The sequence below is a fragment of the Musca vetustissima genome, unplaced genomic scaffold (assembly GCF_032173495.1).
Source record: "Musca vetustissima isolate MV318-11 ecotype Yass unplaced genomic scaffold, APGP_CSIRO_Mvet_v1 utg9169, whole genome shotgun sequence".
In the NCBI taxonomy this organism is placed as follows: Eukaryota; Metazoa; Arthropoda; class Insecta; order Diptera; family Muscidae; genus Musca; species Musca vetustissima.
The window spans coordinates 75,451-91,837 of NW_026882708.1; the positions used below are offsets into that span (position 1 = coordinate 75,451).

At 33.6% G+C, this 16,387-nt stretch overlaps 1 protein-coding gene across 1 annotated transcript; it reads left to right on the forward strand.

The window, feature by feature from the left end:
• The first annotated feature begins 14,036 nt into the window (after window positions 1–14,036).
• LOC133329349 (uncharacterized) lies at window positions 14,037–15,420 on the forward strand. The gene is made up of 3 exons (XM_061537826.1): window positions 14,037–14,647; window positions 14,703–15,007; window positions 15,140–15,420. Exons 1-3 carry the CDS (start codon window positions 14,037–14,039, stop codon window positions 15,418–15,420), a joined length of 1,197 nt encoding a protein of 398 aa, XP_061393810.1.
• The last annotated feature ends 967 nt before the right edge of the window (window positions 15,421–16,387 follow it).

The window sequence follows — 16,387 nt, forward strand, 5'->3', positions numbered from 1 at the left end:
AGGTCCGGAAGGATGTGTGCTAAGTTTTGTGAAAATCGGTTCGGTTTAAAAACTTAAAACCCTCCAAAATACCGAAAATTGGGACTGCCCTTATATGAGGGGCTACCCGAAAAAATGGACCGATATTTATAATTTTTAGTGGAGAATTTTGGTATCCAAAAAGAACCCATTGTAACAAATTTCAGCGAATTCGGTTGAAAAGCGAGATCCAGAACCACAAAATATCGAAAATTGGGCGGTACCCTTATATGGGCGCTACCCTTATAATTTTTATCGGAGAAATTTGGTATCTAATAAGAACGCAGTGTACCAAATTTCAGCGAAGTCGGTTGAAAAACGCACTCAACAACCCCAAAATATCGAAAATTGGGCCGTACCCTTATATGGGGGCTACCCGAAAAAATTGACCTATATTTATAATTTGTAGTGGAGACATTTGGTACCCAAAAATAACCCAATGTACCAAATTTCAGCGAATTCGGTTTAAAAATGCGCTCAAGAACCCCAAAATATGGAAAATTGGGCGGTACTGTTATATGGGGCCTACCAGAAAAAGTGGACCTATACTTATAATTTTTAGTGGAGAAATTTAGTATTCAATAAGAACCTATTGTACCAAATTTCAGCGAATTCGGTTTAAAAGCGCGATCAAGAACCCCAAAATATCGAAAATTGGGGCTGCCCTTATATGGGGTCTATCCGAAAAAAATGGACCGATATTTATAATTATTAGTGGAGACATCTGTTATCCAATAAGAACCCATTGTACCAAATTTCAGCGAATTCGGTTGAAAAACGCGATAAAACCCTCCAAAATATCGAAAATTAGAGCTGCCCTTATATGGAGGCTACCCGAAGAAATTTACCTATATTTATAATTTTTAGTAGAGAAATTTGGTATCCAATAAGAACCCATTGTACCAAATTTCAACGAATTCGGTTGAAAAGCGCGATCAAGAACCCCAAAGTACCGAAAATTGTGCGGTACCCATATATGGGGGCTACCCGAAAAAATGCGCCTATATTTATAATTTTTAGTGGAGACATTTGGTACCCAAAAAGAACCCAATGTACCAAATTTCAGCGAATTCTGGGCTATGCCTAAACGTGGACCTATATAGCCCATCTTCGAACTTGACCTGCCTGCAAACAAAAAACGACTCTATGCAAAATTTTGTCGACCTCTCTCAATTCCTTCAGAAGAAGTGTGATTACAACAGACGGACGGACAGACGGACATGGCTAGATCGTCAAGAATATATATACCTTTTAGGGTCGGAAATGAATATTTCGATGAGTTACAAGCGGAATGGCAAAATTAATATATCCTCCATACTATGGTGGAGGGTATAAAAATCCACGGCTCTTATGGGACCTTAAATTTTTTTTTTATATTTTTTTCAATATTTTTCTAAAATTAAAATCCCTCGATTTTTTTGTCTCTTTTCAGAACATGGCGAAGTGGACTGCCGAAATTTCCAATGTCCGATGAGCTGTCCCGGTGACAGTTACAATGCCACGGCACTGGAACAGGAAGACAACGAAGACGATGAGGACATCAACGAAGAAGACCCCGATGACTCGGCGTATGTTCAGGAATTGGGTCGCTTTGAGAATTACATACCACCGGAACATCACCTCCATCACACGGTGCCACACTATCTGAGCAAACGTGATGTCAGCGGTGCGACCGCATCGCCCAACGAATTGGAACAATGTTGTGGTTGTGTTTGCTCCGAATGTAATAACTTTCCCGATTGTTCGTCGAACGAAGTGGCCATTGAGGTAGACAAGGGTTTGGGTGTACCCGGTAGCTGTTGTCCCACCTATAAATGTATCCCTAAGGTGGAGTGTGCCTTTGGCGTTCAGCAACACTACTGGAAGAGTAAATGTTTGAAATGCTATTGCTTCGGTGAGAATGAAATGTGCGAGGATCACTGCCCGCTGGAGGAGACGGTGCAGAGCTGCTTCTCCGATTATTATCAACAGGTGATGGCTCATGGTGACTCCTGGATGGAGGGTAATTGTGTCAGTTGCCGATGTGATGAGGAGGGGAAGAGTTGCACTACCCCGATTTGTAAAAGTTTGGAGGGCGAATGTGAGAATCCCATACATGATGAGTATGAATGTTGCCCCCGGTGTCCTGAAGGTGATGAGGAGGTGGGTGTTGAGGAGGAGGAAGAGGAAGTTGTGTATATACCCAAGGAGGTGAGTAAGGCATCCTCCACCACCACGACGACAACAGCGACCACCACAACAACCACTTCCACAACGGAAAAGGTGATAACCTCCACAGAGCCAGAATTGCCGGAAACCTCGGAAGCTACCACAGCCAAAATGTCCACCACAGAGAACACAACTGAGGAGCATAGTTCCGCAATTCCCACCACTACGGAAGATTATAGCTCCTCCACCATCATTAGTGAAGGCTTAGATTCGATGCCGAGCACAACAGAAAACCATACAACTCCCAGGGAATCTGAGCTCTCAACTACCTCCGAAGTGGTGCCAAGCTCCACCTCAACTGAAACAGAAATTATTTCTTCAACCGTAACCGAGGAGGCTAGCACTTCCACCACTGTAACCAATCCTTTGGAAACTTCGACAATGGCAACTGAAGTCAATACCTCCGACATACCTCCAACATCCACCACAGAAATTTCCTCCACCACAGAGGTCACGGAAAATTCAACCACTCTGGAAAATAGTACTCCCACTCTACTGGAAGATTCTACCACTTCGACATTATCAGATATTCAAACCACAAGTTTCGAAAAGACCACAAAATCCGCAACCTCCACTGAAGGTACCCCATTGGAATCTAGCAGCACCCTGAAAATGCCAGAGGATTCCTCAACACCTCCTCCACAAATTTTCACAGAAACCACAACAAAAGATGACCTCAGCACAACCTCAAAGGCCATGATCTCAAACCCCACACACAAGACAGAAACCACCACCCAGATAAGTACCACAAAAACTCCACCAGCTACGACAACAACCTCCACATCATTTACCACCAGTTCACCATTTAAGAAATCAGAATCTTCTTCGTCAACCTCATCATCAACCCCGACAGACAACGATCGTCAAATCACCGAATCATCCTCCCCAAGATCAAACGAAGCCACCACCTCCGGCTCGGAACATAAATTCACCGCCACCCACACCTCAAGCCCAACAATCAACCCATCCTCACCCACCACCGATGGTCCTAACCTCCTGGAACCTCTGCCACATCAAAAAAATCTACTCTTCGAAGAACCGTCGAACAGCTATGCCGGTAATCAGCAGAGTACTCAATCTCAGATGCGTTCGATATTCAATGAAATCGATTATGTCATAATGATTGTATTATTTATTGGGGCTCTACTCTCTATAGCATTGGGTCTAATAATACGCCATACAAAAAATCGCAAGAAGATGTATTCATCCATACCGAATTCGGAGACAAGTCTTAGTCAAAATTCCACCCATACCATGATGACGGTGTAGGAGGGAATTCTCAACAGGACAAATTTCCAAAAATAAAAAAACAACTACAAAAATTTAGAAAGGGCGGGAATGTGTTAAGCACAACAACAAAAAGTGATTAGGCAGGATCGATGGAAGAAGAAGAAATTGAATATTTAGGTTTAGAAGGTTTAGACAAGCCAGGGTATCGTTTATATATAGAATGAGATTGAAGTGAAAACAAAAGCTAACAAATACTGAGGAAGGATATGGAAGAAGAGAGGGGTTAATTTACAAAAATCTGAATAAAATAATAATTGGTAACCATTTAATTTTGAAAAGTAACCATTACAAATCCAAGGAAAATCCCATGAAAATAATGTGAAAACATGAGTACTCATTGTTATAAGTTATTTCACAAAGAAATCCTTTGAAAAATCGGCAAAATTAAATGAGTAACCGTTAAAAACACACAAGTAACCGTTACAAAAATGATAAATAATCACTACAAAAGCATTATAATTGGTTAAGTATTATGAGTAGCCTCAAAAAATATAAAAATACAACAAAAAATATTGAGTAACCGGTACAAATTGGTGAGTAACCATATAAAATTCACAAGTAACCGTTACAAAAATGATAAATAACCACTACAAAAGCATTATAATTGGTTAAGTATTATGAGTAGCCTCAAAAAATATAAAAATACAACCAAAAATTTTGAGTAACCGGTACAAATTGGTGAGTAACCATATAAAAATCACAAGTAACCGTTGCAAAAATGATAAATAACCACTACAATAGCATTATTATTGGTAAAATATTAAGAATAGCCTCAAAAATATATAAAAATACAACAAAAAATTTTGAGTAACCGGTACAAATTGGCGAGTAACCGTTAAAAAATATCAAAAACAACTATGAAAATTATATCAATAAAGGAGTAGTCATTAAAATATATAATTTCACAATGAATAGCTACAAGTAATCGGCAAAATTAAACGAGTAACCATTAAAAATTCACAAGTAACCGTTGCAAAAAATGTGATAAATATCCACGACAACAGTATTGTAATTGATGAAATATTATGAATAGCATCAAAAAATATTAAAGTTAAACAAAAAATGTGAGTAACCGGTATAAATATACGATTAACCGTTTCGAATTTTCAAAATAATCAATGAAATTTTCTTAAAATCGTTTCCTAAATATGTTCGGACAAAACTAAACATAAAATACAATAAAAAAAATTAACTAACCGTTAAAAAATGACGAGTAACCATTAAATATATACGAGTAACCGTTTCAAATTTTCAAAAACATCAATGAACATTTCTTAAAATCGTTTGCTAAGTATGTTTAGACAAAACTAAACATAAAATACAAAAGAAAAATTTAAGTAACCTTTGAAAATCGACGAGTAACCATTAAAAAATGCATAAGTAACCGTTGAAAAAAAGCACAAAAACAATTAAAAAACCATTCTAGTTCGTAAAATATTTTGATTAATATCAAAATATATAAATACCCAAAAACAAAAAATAAGTAACAGTTGGCGAGTAACCGTTTCGAATTTTCACGATATTCAAAGAATAAACCTTGAAATCGATAGATAAATATATTTGGACATAAAAACGTTAGGTAACCGTTAAACATTAACGAGTAACCATTAATAAATTTCCAATACTAATCGGTTTTGTTAGGAAATAAAGCGGGTTTTGGGAAAAATTAACGGTTATGGTCGAAACATTGCCGGTCATGTACAAATTTAAACCGGTTGTTGAAAATTGAACGGTTTTTATCGCAACAATGCCGTTCATGTACCAAATTAAACCGGTTCAGTTTTTAATTGTGATTTAATGCAGACTTCAATTGGGTTTATTTGATTAACAACCGGTTTTGCGGAAAAATAAATCGGGTTTAGGTGAAAAATTAACGGTTTCTGTGGAAACAATCCGGTTTTTGTCAAAATTCAAACCGGTCCAATTTTAAATTTGTAATTTTATTATATTTAAAATCGGTTTTAGTGGATATTTTTACGGGTTTGTTGCAAAATAAAGCGGGTTTTGTTGAAAATCATACGGTTTTGGAAGAAACCATTTTAAATTTGTAATTTCATTATATTTACAATCGGTTTTAGTGAATATTTTATCGGGTTTGTTGAAATGTTAACAGTTCTGGTTAAAATAAAGCCGGTTAATCAAAATTCAAACCGGTTCCGTTTTAAATTATTTAGTTTTATACGGTTTTAGCGAATTTCAATCTGGTTTGTTAAAAAGTAAACGGTTTTTATCCAAAAAAAAACCGTTTATGTCAAAATTCAAACCGGTTCAAATTTTAATTAGTAATTTTATTATGTTTATAATCGGTTTCAGCTAATTTTTTATCTGGTTTGTTACAAACCAAAACGGTTTTTGTTGAAAAGTGAACGGTTCTGTTCAAAATATATCCGGTTATGAGCAAATCCGATTCAGTTTTAAATTATTTAGTTTTTTTTCGGTTTTAAGTCGGTTTTAGTGAATTTTAATCGGGTTTATTAATAAGTGAACGGTTTCTGTCGATGTTAAAATTGTAACCGATTTCATTTTAAATGTGTAATTTTATTATGTTTACAATCGGTTTTAATGATTTTTTTATCGGGTTTGTTGCAAATTGGTACGGGTTTTGTTGAAAAGTGAACGGTTCTGGACGAAATAAATGCGGTTATGAACCAATCCAAACCGGTTCTGTTTTAAATTATTTACTTTTATTCGGACTTAAATCGGTTTTAGTGAAATTTAATCGAGTTTTGTTAATATGTGAACGGTTTCTGTCGAAATAAACTCGGTTATGTTAAAATTCAATTTTAAATTTGTAATTTTATTATGTTTGCAATCGATTTTATTGAATTTTATATCGGGTTTGTTGCAATATTATGCGGGTTTCAGTGAAAGTTCAACGGTTCTTGTCGAAATTAAGTGGAGTTATGAACAACTCCAAACCGGTTCTGTTTTAAAATATTTATTTTTATTCGCTTTTAGTGTATTTTAATCGGTTTTATTGAAAAATAAAGCGGATTTAGGTCAGAATTTAAAGGGTTTGTTGCAAATTGATACGGGTTTTGTTGAAAAGTGAACGGTTCAGATCGAAATAAATCCGGTTATGAAAAAATCCAAACCGGTTCAGTTATAAAATATTTATTTTTATTCGGGTTTAAATCAGTTTTAGCGAAATTTAATCGGTTTTTGTTAAAAAGTGAACGGTTTTTGTCGGTTATGTTAAAATTCAAATCGGTTCCATTTTAAATCTGTACTTTTATTATGTTCACAATCGGTTTTAGTGAATTTTTTATCGGGTTTGTTGCTATATAATGCGGGTTTCAGTGAAAGTTCAACGGTTCTTGTCGAAATAAATGCGGTTATGAACAAATCCAAACCGGTTCTGTTTTAAAATATTTACTTTTATTCGGTTTTATTGAAAAATAAAGCGGATTTAGGCCAGAATTTAAACGGTTAGTTTCAATTATATATGATTATGAATTTTTGTAGCGGTTTTTGTCGATTAGAAACGTTTTAAAGAGGTTTTTGGGATTTGATATTAATTTTCTCTCTTTCCCAAGAACAAAATTTGAGCTCCTTTCCTTAGTATTGAAAATAACAATGCCTTTGTCGCACTACTCATCACGCTGGGATTTTTAATTAGAACAAAATAAACAAAACAATGTATTTTATTTAGTAGTATATATATATATTTTTAAATCATTATTTAAAAAAGAAAATATTTTTATTTTAAAATTATTTATTTCTAAATTATTATTATATATAAATTTTTAAAAAAATTATTATTTTTCTTATTTTTTTATAATTTTTAATTTTTATTTTTTTAATATTATATATATTTAATTTTTAAATTATTTTCAAATTTTTTTTTTATAATTTTTTATAATATTTTTTTTTAATTTTTATATTATTTTTTTTTTTTTTTATTTTTCCAATTTTTATTTTTTTATTGCGGAAATCAAATGAATTTGGATGAATGGTAATTTCTCTATTTTTTGTAGGCGTATTATTTGTTGCCCTCTGCTCTAAAAATGTTAAACAAACAACCAGAACACCATCATAAATTAATTAATTTGTTTGACCTTATTTGCAAGACATTAAAAAAATCATTAAAAAATATATATTTTTTTCAATATATGATAATTTGTTTTTGAAAAACAAGCTATGAACAAGAAATAAATAAACAATTGAGGGAAATGACACACAATGAACTAACATGTGTACATACATATTTATATATACGTATTTCTTTGGGGAGCCATTAAAATACTAATAGTGAACAGTACAAATCGTTTATGAAAAATAAATAACAGCAACAGTTTATATTGATTTGATTAAATAAATATTATTCCAGCGGGGCTGGACATATGAACTGGTGGATTTATTTCTCCTACCTCCCTCAACCCCTCATTTGTTTATTTATTTTTATAATATGTTCAATTTTTAAAGGGGGTCCTTTTAAGGACCTAATAATGAAATTTGCTATTTTTCAATTTTTATTTTAATATTTTTTAAAATATTTTTTTTTTTAATTTTTTTAATCTTAATTAATATTTTTATTTTTTATTTTTTATTTTTTTTCGTTTTTTTAAATATTTATTTTTTTATTTTTTAAATATTTTTTTTTTATTTTTTAAATAATTTTTTTTATTTTTTAAATAATTTTTTTTATTTTTAAAATTATTTTTTTTAAATTATTTTTTCTCAAACACCCTATTAAATAATACAATCATTATAATATTTTTTTAATTAAAGAAATATTTCCATAGTCTATTATTCTATGATTTACTCATAATTTATAAATATGTAGCACTATAAAAAATGTGATAATTTTTATTAAAATATAATTTTTTTTTTCTAACCAAAAAACAAAAACAAATCCATATAATAATTTACAATTAACTACTACAGAACATTTAGGGTCTGGTTATCTGTGTCGAGCGCTCTCGTTTATTGAAAAAACACAAAGAAGGCATGTGTTCTCTTCAATAACACTATCTCTTATCTCTTTTCACACACACACACACACTCTCTCTCTCTCTCTTTGATATTGACATGCCATGCTGGCGTTCAAGAGGCACAGAGAAACAGCTGTTATTATTATTATTTTTAATTCTTCTCTGTAATTATAAATTAGTTTAAATATTAATTTTAAATTAATTTAAAATAAAAATTTAATTTTATATATAGAAAATAATAAATATTATTTATAATTTATAATATATTATTTAAGAAGTATTATCAACGAAAATTGAAATGTATTAAAAAAACAAACAAAACAAAAAATATATTTTTTTGCACACAAAATTCCATATTTCGAAATCCACAAATTATTTTTTTTTCAATATATTTAAAAATCATAATAATAAAAAACACACCCACACACACTTTTTCCGTATTATTTTAAGTTATATATAAAAAAATATATAAAATAAGCAAATGCAAAAAAACGAAAGCAAAAAATATTTATTGAATTTTGAGACACCCTTTAGGAAAATTCAATAATTTATTTTTTAAAAAAATTAATTAAAAAAATTTAATAGAAAAAATTTTAATTTATTTTTTTCCCTCTTCTTAAAAAAACGAAACTTCCACAATATCGTTAAATCGATAAGGTAATTGGTATTAAAGTTTCTAAAACGATAAACAAGACGACAATTTTCAATGCAAAAAAATAAAATTTTCGAAATTCCAAAAAATTAAAACTCAAAAAACCAAATACAAATTTTACAATTTTTTTAAAAATTTTTTTTACAATAACTCAACATTATTTTTTTATGACTGAAAAGACCAATAACATTTTTTTCCAATTTTTTTACAAATTCGTTTCGTTTTTTATTATAATTTCATTTGTACCCCTTTTTTATATATAAAAAAATTTGTAAATATTTTAATTTTTTCTCTTAAATATAATTTGTATATTTTTAATAAAAAATATTTTAAAATAAATAAAATTCCAAAACAAAAACATATAAAAATGAGATTTTTTATTTATTTCTTCAATGGTAAGTAAACAAGAATTCAGATTTTCCAATAAAAATCCTAATTCAGCCAGGCTGAATTGAAGATTTCCTATAGAAACCGTAATTCAGCCACAATGAATTGAAGATTTCCTATAGAAATCATAATTCAGCCAGGCTGAATTGAAGATTTCCTATAGAAACCGTAATTCAGCCAGGCTGAATTGAAGATTTCCTATAGAAACTGTAATTCAGCCAGGCTGAATTGAAGATTTCCTATAGAAATCATAATTCAGCCAGGCTGAATTGAAGATATCCTATGGAAATCCTAATTCAGCCAGGCTGAATTGAAGATTTCCTATAGAAATCATAATTCAGCCAGGCTGAATTGATGTTTTTCTTAAGAAATCCTAATTCAGACAGGCTAAGTTAAAGATTTCCTATAGAAACCTAATTCAGCCAAGCTGAATTGAAGATTTCCTATAGAAACCGTAATTCAGAAAGGCTGAATTGAAGTTTTCCTATAGAAATCCTAATTCAGCCAGGCTGAATTGAAGATATAGAAACCGTAATTCAGCCAGGCTGAATTGAAGATTTCCTATAGAAATCCTAATTCAGCCAAGCTGAATTGAAGATTTCCTATAGAAATCCTAATTCAGCCAGGCTGAATTGAAGACTTCCTATAGAAATCCTAATTCAGCCAGGCTGAATTGAAGATTTTTTATAGAAATCCTAATTCAGCAAGGCTGAATTAAAGATTTCCTATAGAAATCGTAATTCAGCCAAGCTCAATTGAAGATTTCCTATAGAAATCATAATTCAGCCAGGCTGAACTGAAGATTTCCTATAGAAATCCTAATTCAGCCAGGCTGAATTGAAGATTTTCATATAAAAATCGTAATTCAGCCAGGCTGAGTTGAAGATTTCCTATAGAAATCAAAATTCAGCTGGACTGAATTGAAGATTTCCTATAGAAATCATAATTCAGCTGGGCTGAATTGAAGATTGAAGATTTCCTATAGAAAACGTAATTCAGCCCGTCTGAATTGAAGATTTCCTATAGAAATCCAAATTCAGCCAGGCTGAATTAAAGATTTCCTTTAGAAATCCTAATTCAGCCAGGCTGAATTGAAGATTTCCCAAAGAAATCCTAATTCAGCTGGGCTGAATTGAAGATTTCCTATAGAAATCCCAATTCAGCCAGGCGGAATTGAAGATTTCCTATAGAAAACGTAATACCCATCTTCGAACTTGATTTAAGGTTCAAAGAAATATTACGATGTGCAAAAGTTGGATGAAATCGGCAACTCCCTACAAGTTTTATCGTGCGCACCACATAATGCTAATTTTCCCTTATATTACCTAAGTTTATTATGAGCTGTCACCGTGTCAATAAAACTTTGGAAATTTCTCGAACGATTGGTGCAAAAATTTCAAAAATCGGTTAAGTATTCGCTGAGTTATTAGCATTTGAATTCAACGATTTTTCGAAATACCCCCTACTGTTCGGTTCTGGGCACCTGTTACCTGAAAATTAAAAACCAAGCAAAAATGGATTTTTTTAAGATGGTTAAGTTTTTCGTTTTTGTAGCTGCTGGTTTGTAAAGAAAATTATAGTATACTTTCAGGCCAAACCCTTAAAAGACCGATCCAAAACACCCGAATATTCTTTCTTCTGACTTGACTTCTACTGGCTGTAACTTTTTAACCACCGGTTCGATTTATACAAGCAAGGTGTCATATTAAAGGGCAGCATTTTGTCTTTATTATGGTATCGGCAAATTATATTTCAAGCTCCCATTTAGGGTTGTAATTTTCAAAGGTATAGTTAGAAACTATTTTTCATATAAAGTATGCCGGACTTATAAACTTATGAGCAGATATCGAAATAGCTAGACTCCTTAGCTTTCATATGACACCAATTTTATTACAATACCACCAGTAGTTCAAAAGTTATGGTCGAAATACCAGAACATTAATTTGATAGCTTTCGCCATTTCGATCTATTGCGCCAATAGATGGCGCCACAGTCACAAAAATGACAAATCGTGTGCTGGCCTAAAAGTATGCTATAATTTTCTTTACAAACCAGCAGTCACTAGAAAAGAAAAAATTACCATCTAAAAAACATCCATTTTTGCTTGGTTTTTAATTTTTTGGTAACAGGAGCTCAGCACCGATTAGTAGGGGGTGTTTCGGAACATCGTTCATTTCAAATGCTAATAACTCAGCAAATACTTAACGGATTTTCAAAATTTTTGCACCAATCGTTCGGGAAATTTTCTAAGTTTTATTTTGTTACGAAATCTTCAATTCAGCCTAGCTGAATAAGGATTTCTATAGGAAATCTTCAATTCAGCCTGGCTGAATAGGGATTTCTATAGGAAATCTTCAATTCATCCTGGCTGAATTAGGATTTCTATAGGAACTCTTCAATTTAGCCTGGCTGAATTAGGTTTTCTATAGGAAATCTTCAATTCAGCCTGGCTGAATTACGGCTTCTATAGGAAATCTTCAATTCAGCCTTCCTGAATTACTGTTTCTATAGGAAATCTTCAATTCAGCCTGGCTGAATTAGGATTTCTATAGGAAATCTTCAATTCAGCCTGGCTGAATTAGGATTTCTATAGGAAATCTTCAATTCAGCCTGGCTGAATTAGGATTTCTATAGGAAATCTTCAATTCAGCCTGGCTGAATTAGGATTTCTATAGGAAATCTTCAATTCAGCCTGGCTGAATTAGGATTTCTATAGGAAATCTTCAATTCAGCCTGGCTGAATTAGGATTTCTATAGGAAATCTTCAATACAGCCTGGCTGAATTAGGACTTCTATAGGAAATCTTCAATTCAGCCCGGCAGAAATAGGATTTCTATAGGAAATCTTCAATTCAGCCTGGCTGAATTAGGATTTCTATAGGAAATCTTCAATTCAGCCTGGCTGAATGAGGATTTCTTTAGGAAATCTTCAATTCAGCCTGGCTGAATTAGGATTTCTATAGGAAATCTTCAATACAGCCTGGCTGAATTAGGACTTCTATAGGAAATCTTCAATTCAGCCCGGCAGAAATAGGATTTCTATAGGAAATCTTCAATTCAGCCTGGCTGAATTAGGATTTCTATAGGAAATCTTCAATTCAGCCTGGCTGAATGAGGATTTCTTTAGGAAATTTTCAATTTAGCTTAGCTGAATTGGTTATTTTTTATCTAAAATCTTCCTACATGGTCTTATTTTATTATTGTTTCATATTTAACGTCAGTGGCTGTGATTGCAATATCGCATTTAATAACATTTATGTTAGATGTTCGATAAAAAAAACTTAGTCATTTAATTTTTACCCTGATCAGGTGCTGTTCTTATGTTAGTACAAGCTCTCGGAAAATTATTTTAAAAAAATCAGTTAGAAATATACATTTTTTAATATCGTCATTGGTGATTAGTAGGGCAGAAAAAAATATTTGTAGATATGATAATAAATCAATCAATGAATGTATGAGACCACATAAATGATACCACCATAAACATACTATAATATTGGCCTAGACAATATTTAATTGTTGATTAACTGAATATGTCATAAAGTGTATGGATAACAACAATATAAATGCTAAAAATAATGGCAATAAAATTCTGAATTACCTCTAAGCCATAAAGTATGCAATATTTTATGGTTATAAAGTGTCTCAATCAAATTCAGCTATGCTGAATTAAAGATTTTCGATGGAAACTTCAATTCAACTGGGCTGAATTGAAGATTTGCTATAGAAATCATAATTCAGCTGGGCTGAATTGAAGATTTCCTATAGAAATCATAATTCAGCTGGGCTGAATTGAAGATTTCCTATAGAAATCAAAATTCAGCTGGGCTGAATTGAAGATTTCCTATAGAAATCCTAATTCAGCCAGGCTGAATTCAAGATTTCGCATAGAAATTATAATTCAGCTGGGCTGAATTGAAGATTTCCTATAGAAATCATACTTCAGCCAGGCTGAATTGAAGATTTCGCATAGAAATTATAATTCAGCTGGGCTGAATTAAAGATTTCCTATAGAAATCATAATTCAGCAAGGCTGAATGAACTTAACCCCATGAAAAATGTCAGATAATGTACTTAGTCTACTTTTCTTCGACTATACATGTCTCTTTATCTATTTGGCAATAATTGCAAGCGGAATAACATACATACGTCATTGAATATGGAATTTGTCGTATCAGACTGAGGAACTGATAAGCTGGTAGTGTCATAAACCTTGAATGTTTGGTGTATATGTTTTTATGACAGGCGGAATGGCATATCTATTGGTGGAGAGGTATGTGCATACATATTTGGGGAAAGTCGATTCCGCTTTAACGAAATGACAAACAAAAAAGAAGAGAGGTGGGGGGAACCTTCAAAAATAGGTTTTAAAATGCACGCCTTATAGTAGGCCTTAAAAATCCACGTCTTGTATGGGACCTTAGAAAATATTTTTTTTAATTCTTCCCCTATATAAAATACAAAAACATTTCTCACAGTGTGTCTTTTATTCCTCAATATTTTTTTAATTGAAGAAAATTAGTATCCTCCTCCTACATTTTTGAAAAAATGCCACCAAAACGGACCCGCAAATCCAGCCTGAAATCCCTAACCCTTTCAAATGATTCAAAGCAAAAAGCCTCCCTCAGAACCTCCATGAAATCCCTGAAACTCGAAGAAATCTCTTCGGGAGTTCATAGTCAAGGCAATGAGACCCTCGACTACGAACCTGAACATCGTGAAGAGGAATCATCCCACAAACTTGAGGCCATGTTGTCACGGACATCTCTCCTGCTCTTGGATTATCTACAATTCAAAGCTGCCCGCTCAATTCAACGTTTCGTACGTGGATGGCTGGACCGATCGCGCTACAAACGCCTAAAGTGGGCCTCGATAATTATACAAAAAGAATGGCGTCGCTTCCATGCCTGCCGTCTATATTATCGCAAACTAGAAGCCTTAGTCCAGCAACGTATTGAGGAACATTATTTCAAATCCGCTCAGAAAATCCAAGCCCTATGGCGTGGTTGGTGGGTCCGCGAACATATACATGATCACACGAAGTTGGTGCGTTTACAGTTACTAGCTGGGGAGGATCTGCTACATTGTGTGGCCTTTAAGCTACATCATTTGCTGAGGACCCATCAAATACCGGGTGTCTATTCGCTAAGGAATTCAAGGTAGGTATTCTTGGGAATTTTGAAACAGTTTTTTTAATTCCTCCTGAATTTCCAGTGCCTTCTCCAAAGTGGAGGCCCTTTTGGCCTCCATGACCTTCAAGACCTGCACCGAGCGGGTACGCAAGGCCCATGATTTCAGACAGCAACAAATTAAAGAGGGTCGCAAACAATTCGAAAAATCTGCACATGGTACACGTGTACCATTTTCGGGTCCTAACCTTCACAATTCCTGCAGGGTCAAATGCCTACCCTTGTATAATGAAAAGGATGCCGATCGTAAGATGAATAAAATTCTAAGGATGTATGAGGAAGCGGCCAATCGGCAGGATCCTAGATTGCGGAATACAAAACTCAAATCAAGTGAGTGGAGGGTAATTTTTTCTTTTTATTTCATTTTACTCTTCTTCCTCTTTTTTCTTTTTATTTCATTTTACTTTTCTTCCTCCCCTTTTTTCTTTCATTTTACTTTTCCACGTTCTTGTCTTTCCTCAGAATTCTCCCAACAATATCGCGGTATTTGCCGACCCGAACCATCCACATTTTGTGGCGACATTGTCCGCAGCATGAAAAAATGGCAAATCATTAGCGACGGCAATTTCGAAGTGGATCCGAATATATTTCAACATCCGGAAAATGTGGAACACTTCCTGAAGGAAATCAAATCATGGTGGAGTTTATTACATGGTAACTGTCATTGTCGCCCAGCGGATGTAAAGGAAATGGCCGAGAGGGAGGAGGGCAGCAGCAACAAAAATAAAACTTCACTAAAATAAAATTATCCTCAGGAAGCCATCGATGAAATAAAATCCTGAATATATTTTTGTTTCGATGTTCATCTTTGCTAATAAATGGTGTGGAAAAATCATTTATTGTTTCAAGTCCCTTCCCATCCTCAGTGTGTGTGTTTATCCTGCACCGTTTTTCACATTCCACTTTGCATGTTGTTATGTCAAGAAGATCCTGCTGGTATTACTTGGCTACCACTTCTTACAACAAAGTTTATTATTTTCGTTTCTATTCGAAAACGAAGTGCCATCACTTATGACAGTAGCACTTGGAACTACTTGCAGATTCCCGAGAAGGTTACTTTGTTATCAAAGGATAGTAGTAACCACATGGAAGTATGGAAGGGTAGAGAAATTTAGGAATGTCTTACAAGGCATGGATTTTTAATGAAAATATTTTATTGAGAACAAAAATTAATTACTTACTTAGCTGGCTTGTGACAGAACTTTCGTTCCATAAACCGAACTTAAAAAGATTTCCAGGCGCGTCGGACATTTGCGCAGTTTTTCCAATTTAAAAAACCATATTCGACAATGTTGTCTTCCACTTGGTCTTTCCATCTTATTCGTGGCTTTTTCCCTTCTGCGTGAACCATCAGCTGGTTCGCTTTTATATGCCTTCTGGGCTGGGGCATCTTCATCCATTCTTACAACATGACCTAGCCAAGGTAGTCCCTGCACCTCAATACGTTTAACAATGTCGATGTCCGAGAATAGCTGGTACAACTCATGGTTCATTCGACGGCGATATTCACCGTCAACGCAGATCGGCCCATAGAGAATTTTTCTCTCAAACACTCCAAGAGCTGCCTCATCTGCTTGCGCAAGTACCCAAGCTTCAGATCCATATAACAGCACGGGTAGTATCAACGTCTTGTAGAGTATGAGTTTGGTCTGGCGGGAGGTGGCCTTGCTTTTGAGTTGTTTGCTCAGACCATAGTAGCACCGATTGGCC